Genomic DNA, 9,019 nt, shown 5'->3' on the forward strand with positions numbered 1-9,019 from the left:
TTTTACAGGAGCAGAAAGATGACAGCGACATCTGAGATTGCACGACGATTTAACTTTCTGTGTATGTGAAATTGTGTGTACACACCTGCGCAGCGTTACTATTTACATTTTTCTTCCCTACAGGGGTACAGTTTTTAATGTTTTCCTATTACAGGATTTCTGGGCGGATGTGTGAAGAAACGGTGTTTATGGGTTAGGAGTGGGGGATGCTATTACACTGTATTCTGGTGAGAGTGTTGGGGGAGACACACCCTGTCTTGAAAACTGTGATTCTTTTACAGGAAATGTTTTTATAGCACCTATGGACTGTGGATGCCTGACTGTGGTCAATGTGCTGCTAATGTTTGCTTTGCTTTGTTAAGAATGCGTGAGAAGGGTGCAGTAGAAAACAGACAAGTGACATGAAAACAAGTAATAATAACAAATAACAAATTTGGGGACAGTTTGACCTAGAGCCCACTAACTGGCCATTAGGGGCTCTCGCTCTCTCTCTCTCTCTCTTTCTCTCTCTTGGAATAACATTGCCCAAAGGGTGAATAAAGCAAATTCTGGCAATAATAGTGGTTTAATGATTGGGGAAACCTGAACATGATACTTGTCTGTTGTGCTGAACCGTTTATTACTCTTATGATTTGCAGGTGGTTGTAAATAAGCTGTTTACTTTAACAGGTTTGCTTTTTAGCTGAATTGCAAAATACAACTAGAACGATTGATTGAGACTAATCGCTACTAACCTGAAACTGAGGAGGGTCTATATAAGGAGGAATTAAAACAGGTATAAAATGCATCTGATCTTTAATTGCAGGTGGGACCATGAAGATTTTTTGGTACAGATTGCAAGTTGTTGCTCATTATTGAAGTGTGCTCATAAAGGCCAAAAGCTATATAGGGGGTCTATCATTTGGTCTGTGTTTTAATAATTTAGGTATGGCAAAATTAAAGGTTTCTAGACAATTTAGGGAACGAGTGAGAAGCATAATTAGATGATCAGAAACTGAGTACTACACTCATGTTAGAATTGAGAATGCCCAATTTGTTTGAGGTCTGTTGTTCGTTTTTATACACACCTTGCAAATGTGCTTATAAGGAGCTGGCACGTAGTCTGGGAAGGTCGAAAGCTTCATCCGACAACGGATCGGATTGATATATTGGAGCTATTGACTTCACGTGCAGAGGGTTAAATGCATGCACGCTTACACACATAAGCATGGCATAGGATTGGAATAAACAAAGTCAACAACATTAGGTTAGGAGAGCCAGCGCAGGAGAGGTGTTGGTTTTCTGTCTCTTGCAGAAAAGGGAACAGACACCAGACGGGGACACGGAGATATGGGGACCCTTCACAGCAACTGGGGTCAAGTGTCACGGCCGTGGGGCTCCTTGAGAAGATGAATCCCATAACCATAGCGATAACCAGGAAGGGGTTGGCGAAATCTAGGAATACCAGAGACCAACGAGGTTCGAGAGGCTTTTGGCAAAAAGGGGGACACGGTGGTGACAACGGACAACAAACACACAGATCTTTGTTTGAAAGTGTGGCAGAATAATCCCCAGATCTGTGTAACGACTGAAGGGTGGTCTACCCCGGAAGTCGAAGAATGAAGAATCCGAGGGCGTTTCTTCACTCCAAGAGGAGGTGGTAAAGGGGCCTGAAGCGCGACAGGCTGAAACTCGAGTCTGAAGCTAAAAGATCAGCTGGGTTGTGGGACAATTGGAAAACAACGGAGGTGTTCATAACGTGTTTGTTTGGTTTGGAGACAAATCCAGGTGTGAGTTGGGCTGGCAAGCCAGCCCAAAGAGGAGGAATGTGACCAGGAGATATTTTATTTTGTATTCTTATGATCACAGTTATAATCAGAAGTATCAATCATTAATCATTTACCATTGTTGAATCAGTTGACAGAATAATCTTTGAACTACATCTATGTTAATATTAATCTACACAGATTATCAGTACTTTAATCAGTCTATGGTTGTTCTGTACTATTCTTGTTATTTGCTTAAAACTGTTTCACAGTTTTGTAATCACTCAGAAGCCTGTGAGTCCTGTTGGACCCAGGCCTGTCCGTGTTCAGTTTTGCACGTACGCCGGCCTGGAACCACATGCACGCACTTATATAACACACGCACGTTCACATACACATTTAGTAATCATAGGAGGGTCGTCTGAGGACAGTTTTCTGATAGATATACTTTCACAAAAGGCACAAATGTAATACACACTTGTTTTTCTCTAAAAACTAGTAGTTGATGTCCATATTAGGTAAACTCTCTGAACAGGCCCAAACTGTTATCAGTTCCAGTAATATCTAACTGTGAGGTCGGCTCAGGACATGCTCTCTGTTCGATATACACACACAATAGACACGAATAGAGATACACACCACACACACTGGGTTTCTCTAAGTGCTGGATTGAGTGGAAACATCTGGAGGCCATATAGGGGGAACTTCCTGAGTGCTGAGAACTGACTGATACCGATCATGTGACTTGACGTCATCATTGTAATAAAACCCTTGTGAAGAAACTGTTCGGGGGAGATCGGCTCTAAAAGGCTTGTGATGCTCATCTTCCCCATATGTACATATGTATAATAAAATCACTATTCTGACATCCACTTAGACCATGCAGTCGTTTGTCTTTTCCTCAAATTCGAACCATGACACAGGCTAGTAACATTGATTATGCCTATAGCAGTGGGTTTACCAAAGGACAGTTATTTCCAAGTACTTATGGATTTACTGAAATTCAAAGAAGATCTACTTTTACCCTGATCATGTTATTTCACAAAATGCTTCATTCAACAGGAGGACCTGGAAGAGAGTGGAGAACTGCATTAAATGTGTTATGAATAACTACTGCAGTAACAACAGCTATACAGAAGCCTTTGTAGTGACGGAAGCACAGCCCAGCCACAAGAAACCCATAACAAAAGGATCAATATTCCACATAGGCTGTGGTCGGCATTCTGCTGCTACAGTGATTGGCTGAAAAATGGCTGGCAAGTGCACACTGGGGCCGAAACAATGAATATAACGAAGATTACACACAGACTAAGACTTTGGAAAGCCTCCGTACAAAAGTGGGAATCGAAGCATTCGATGAAAGACAATGTCCTGGAGAAACAACTGTCACTGAGCTCTACCCACAACTTTCCCGATTGCAACTGTCCATAAAAACATAAATGTATAAACTACTGAGGGCTGAGATCTATCATCAGTTTTAGACATTTATACATGTTGTGATGAATATGAATAATGTTTATTGATTTGATTCAGTTTGTAATTGCTTCTTTGCATCAGGCTTCATGACATCAAATAAAGATACAGCATATTAACCTTTGTGTAAATCTGGTGTTATCAGAAACATTTTTGGTAAATGGAAGGAAACCATTCATGTTAATTTAAGCTGCTTAAATACAAAACTTTTGTTTGAGTGGTGACAGCTATCATAAATATCAGAACAGACAGAGGTAAACACTGGAAACACAAGAACCATCAAAATAAACAAACAGTATGAAAACAGAAACCAATTAACATAAAAGACAAACTGGAGTAGGATAAAGAGACTAAAACAATTTCTAATAATTAGATTTTGATTAAACATGAAGGCTCCCTGTCTGGTTCTTGGTCCCCAACAGAGACACCACCATTAAAAAAGAAACCTTGGACTCCCCTGTGATTCGACCACAAATAATACATGTATTTGTTTCAGCTTTGTTACGTTTAAAGACCATGTGTTTTTTAAGATGCATGATGACACTCAAAATCGACTGACTCAACATTTCCACTTTGGTAGGCAACCAACAGTTTTCTGATCACAAGAAATCAGGCTACAACAACAGTTACACATGACATAAAGGTTAAGAACTATCATATAACAAAGCACAAAGGCAACTTTAAATCTCCCTAAAAAAACATCTGAAGCTGTATTACAAAGCGCACTCATATTTTTTGCATGAGTCGTTTTAGCATTAGTGAACAGTGAGTATTTTTTGGCAGCAGAATGGTCAATGAAGTATTTTGACAAAATACTCTAAGAGCTCAGAGGAACAAATGAACATGTTAGCCATTACAATTTCTTTAATTTCATTTCAAAATAAATTCTTCAAATGTTTGAGAAACAAACTGATCTTTGTGGCTGCTGTAGATTCACAGCAGCAGCACCATCACCACGGCCAGAGAGACAGAAACCCTCAACACAGGAAGTGAGTCATGCAGAAGAGGGGAGTGAAAAGGTTCAGGCTGCCCACCTTCAACACAGGAAATAAAGAAAGATATAGTTTGGTCTCGATACAAATACAGCAATAGCTATGTGGTTGGCTTTTAGCTGAGCTTAGTAGAGAGAGCACATCTGAAATATTTGCTTAAAAGTCCTAACATCATCTCACCTCTGACAGACAGCCAGCTGTATGGTGATTCTCCAGTACCAGAGACATTACACTTGTAGGAACCTTCATCAGACTTTGAAATCTTTGGGATAGTCATGACTCCCGTAGAGCTGTGCCCAATGAGGAGGTTATCTTTATAAAATTCAGCTGTGAGGTTGGATAAAGAAGTCTCCCTATATGTGCAATGCAGAGTGACGGCATCGCCCTCCTGCAGATGATGGACCGGACTCTCCAGAATCACTTTACCTCCTATATGAAAAAATAAATATTTAGAGCTTTAAAGGTGCACTTTTGAAAAAAGAAATTCATGCAGCAGAGGTGGAGCCAAAACTTTCATAGAGCTTCTTGCGTAAGCCAAGACATATTGCAATCATATGGGCTAAAAGAAAAATGCCTTTCTTCAACCTCAACACCTTTCACGTTTGAAGGAATTCATTTCAACCACTTCAAGATGATAATGCTTTTAAAAGCTTTTAATTTCAATATACTTAGTAACCAATTTCCCCTGGAAAATAATTATTTGACCTATACTATTTTAAATGCTGCCTGTACTTTTAGCTTAATAACTGAGCTAACTAACATTTTTATTCATACCATACCATTACGTAATAATTATAATAGATTGCATTCATATAGCGGTTTTCTAGGCACCCAAAGCGCTTTACAATTCCACTATTCATTCACTCTCACATTCACACACTGGTGGAGACAAGCTACAGTTGTAGCCACAGCTGCCCTGGGGCAGACTGGCAGAAGCGAGGCTGCCATATTGCGCCATCGGCCCCTCTGGCCAACACCAGTAGGCGGTAGGTGAAGTGTCTTGCCCAGAGATGGGCAGTAACGCGTTACTTGTAACGCGTTACTGTAATCTGATTACTTTTTTCGAGTAACGAGTAAAGTAAGGGATTACTATTGCAAAATCGGTAATTAGATTACCGTTACTTTCCCGTAGGAACGCTGCGTTACTGCGTTACTAAAACCGTGATTTTTTGCGAGAATGTCTCACGACAGTGACATAAGCGAGTGCGCCGTTAGTGACAACAGCTGTGTGCAGATCAACAATGGATCACATATCGAGTGCGGGAGAGAGTATGAGCATGCAGCGTTTAAAGCGTGGAAGTACTGACCTTACTTTGAGTTTGATTCCATAAAAAGTGACAAAAACATTAGCGTCCATCGTGCGTGGGAAGAAAACTTCTTTTTACAGCGAAAAAAACCCCTAAACTTCCAAGGAAGCACCAAGAGCGCAATGACGTAATGGGAAACTCACAGAGACACTGCCGTATCCTTCCACTGACCGCTGCACACCTGCACCAGGGTAAACCTCCGCCTACTGCAGTCCTGCTTTACAGGTGAAAATAGAGCAACAGGACCGCTGAGTCTTTGACTTTATTTATGTTCTGCTGTGTTTTACTTGCATCTATTTGAAAGAGTGAGTGTAAACACAAAAAATTATTTTATTTTATGTGCTGGAATGTGCAGAAAATAGGTTTAAATGTTAAACTCATTTATTCAACTCAGAGAATGTTGCATATAATTAAATTTTTGCTTGATGCATAAAGTTAAAAGATTAAAAATGATAAAACAAGTTAAAAAAAGAGACTTTTCCATTTGATTACATTTTGTATGATGGATTATGTAGAAAAAGTAGAATTGGGCTGAAAGATCTATCGCTTTATCACCTCTTCAGGTTGTAAATCGTGTTTTTAAAAAGTAACTAAGTAACTAAGTAACTAAGTAATTAATTACCTTTGAAAATAAGTAATCAGTAAAGTAACGGGATTACTTTTTTGGGGAAGTAATCAGTAATTAGTTACTGATTACTTTTTTCAAGTAACTTGACCAACACTGGTCTTGCCCAAGGACACAACGACCGGGACAGAGCTGTGGATTGAACCGGCAACCTTCCGGTTACAAGATGAGCAATATCATATTGCTCAATATCAATACATATCATATTGTACTATTAGCTAATTATTTCAACTTTCACAATTTTAGCAAATATTTAATTGCTTTTCTTTTTCAAGTATTCACTTTTCAAACACTATCTATCTATTGTAATCAATAGGGAATTTTTTGGAAGAGTATTTTCAATTACATAGTAAAGTAAATACATACTTTATACCTTAAACCATAAAGTGTGACTTTGGTGGCACGTTTTGTAACAAGCCCATTAGTGTAACTAGCTAATAGATGAAAAAATGTAAACATCATAGTCTATATATGGCTGTTATTAAATGGTTTAAATGCTTTTTTCCTGTTGAATTTAATGGTAATCCTCTGTAGTTTGTATAAACTCACCAGTAACAGTGATGTTGACAGCTTCAGTGCACGCTCCAGCTCCAGAATCACACCAGTACAACCCACTGTCTGAGGGGTAAGCATCTTGAAGGAAGCAGTGTGACTCATTTTTTGAACCCCAGTGTTTGGAACACTCATGATTTGTTTTTATAGATGTGTTTCTCTTTATTGTCCAATCAGAAGAGTTTTTATGCTCTCCACAGCTCAGTGTAACAGACTCATACAGGAAGAACTGAGATCTGTTGGGAAATATTCTCAGAGTGGCTGAAAGAAACAGAGAGGTGAGACAAGTTAGTTGTGTTTACAGAGCTGTATTTAAGGGCAGAACAATGAGGTGGGCACAGTTTAGTCTGGCCACCCTATGCATCCAAGGAAACACTGACAGGGGACTCCTCACAATTGAATTCAAATGGATATATGGATTTATATAGTATAACTCCCGACTATAGTATAACATTTTTGCTGTGCTGTTTTTCCATGAACAATTGTAACTGCCCACTTCGTTTGAGAAAATTTTATGAGTTTTACTGCTGATAATTGTTTTTTTTTTTCAGTTGTGTGTTGCATTAAAAAAGCTAATTAAAGGTGATGGTGTAGATATACAGCAGGAAGCTAGCACCATAAAACTCGGAAGCTTGAGGAAAACCCAGAACTTGTAACAGATCAGGGACAGCAAAGGATAAAGAGACTAAATAAACACACAGGCAGGTGACTGAGGAAGAGGAAACTGGTGGGAGCACATGTGACACTAATCACAGGAGGAGGCAAGTTAAAATAAAGACAATGCACATAGAGCAAGGGACTATTAAAATAATATAGAAAAGTAGCACAAAGAGAGACATAGACAAAATAAAAACAAACGTGGAAACATTACTGAGTGGGGAAACAGAAATAAATAAAATTCAAAACCCAGTAATAATAACAAGGGCTGCCTTTTTTATTTGAGAAAATCAAAAATGAACATGAACATGAAAACTTTTTAAAATGTTGTTACTTTTTTCTCTGACAGCTGTATTTTGGAACAAAGATGAAGCACTACCTCAAACAAATTAAATTTTACTGACCTTATACTAAATGTATTCTTGCCACCAAACATGATACTAAAACCCACAGCACTGACATTTCCTTCCTCTTTACACCTTTGCAGCTTCTGCATGCTACCCACAAAATAGTTGCATTACCTCCCACAAGGTTTCATTTTGAACACTGGAACATCTGGTTTTTCATCTGTGCAGATAAGTTTGTAGCTGTATTGATGCCATATAAAATTTGTAAGATGAGTTTACACATTTTAAATTAATAAATACAAGTTACATGTACTGTATTGATTTCAACTAAATCAATCTACAATAAATCGACATGAAATATAGTACCTTGCATAGAGTACCTTTTTGTAATGTACCTATTATAAAAACCTGTAATAAAATACTCTATTATCAAACAAAAGCAGATGCCCACACAGAAACAAATCACAGACTTCACACACACATTTACAGTAGTACATACCAATAATAGTGCAGAGAGCAGTTATCTCCATGCTGCTTGGCAGGTGTTTGACCCACAGACAGTTTCAGGGGGTTTGTTCACAACTCAGTGCTGACTGTGAAAAAGTCACTTGACCAAGATGTACGTCATCAATTTATTTTTTAAAACTGCAAGTGTCAAACACTTACATTCTCCACCATAAAGATATAAAGTATATCAAAGTGAAGTTATAGAATATTTAATCCTTCCTAAAATTTGAATCAAAAATATATAACTGATTATTTTTTTTCTTTTTTGAGAGTTTTGGGGAGTTTTTTTTTTAAATATAAAATTACATTAGATAGAGTGCAGTGTTCAGAGTACTTCAAAGTTTTTTGACATTTCTTTGTCTGATTTTTATCAATTACTGTCTTCCTCTATTCCGATTTGTGGAGTTTGTGCTGTTTTGCAATCACAGATTGCATAAGGGCAATGAATAATGTCAAAAAGCTCTACCTAAAATTTTGATACCCACTCATGTAAATGTGGTTTGCATATACTCAGACAACAACACAGTTTTTCTACTGTTGCTTCTATGCACCACCACAGTGGATTTTAATACATTAAAAAAACAGCATTACCACGGTGGAGAGGTTTGTGTGCCCAAGTGATCCCAGGCGCCATGCTGACCAGATAGTTTGCTTCTCCCACTGGTGGGGTCTTTCAAGGTAAATTGGTCCTCAGTGAAGGGTCAGACAAAGAGCAACTCAATTGACCTCTATAAGAGAGGAAAAAACAAGGGACCTGTGTAGCACTGCCTGGGATAGGTTTACTAAGGGCTTACCCTGGAGCCAGGCCTTGGAA

At 38.5% G+C, this 9,019-nt stretch overlaps 1 protein-coding gene across 1 annotated transcript; it reads right to left on the reverse strand.

Moving 5' to 3' along the window:
* Positions 1-3,242: 3,242 nt before the first annotated feature.
* Positions 3,243-8,422, reverse strand: LOC113012717 (low affinity immunoglobulin gamma Fc region receptor III-B-like). Its single transcript, XM_026153019.2, has 4 exons — positions 8,198-8,422; positions 6,692-6,955; positions 4,391-4,639; positions 3,243-4,252 (listed from the first exon to the last, which is right to left on the reverse strand). Exons 1-4 carry the CDS (start codon positions 8,226-8,228, stop codon positions 4,152-4,154), a joined length of 645 nt encoding a protein of 214 aa, XP_026008804.2. The 5' UTR covers positions 8,229-8,422; the 3' UTR covers positions 3,243-4,151.
* Positions 8,423-9,019: the final 597 nt, after the last annotated feature.

The sequence above is a fragment of the Astatotilapia calliptera genome, chromosome 3 (assembly GCF_964374335.1).
Source record: "Astatotilapia calliptera chromosome 3, fAstCal68.1, whole genome shotgun sequence".
NCBI classification, from domain to species: Eukaryota; Metazoa; Chordata; class Actinopteri; order Cichliformes; family Cichlidae; genus Astatotilapia; species Astatotilapia calliptera.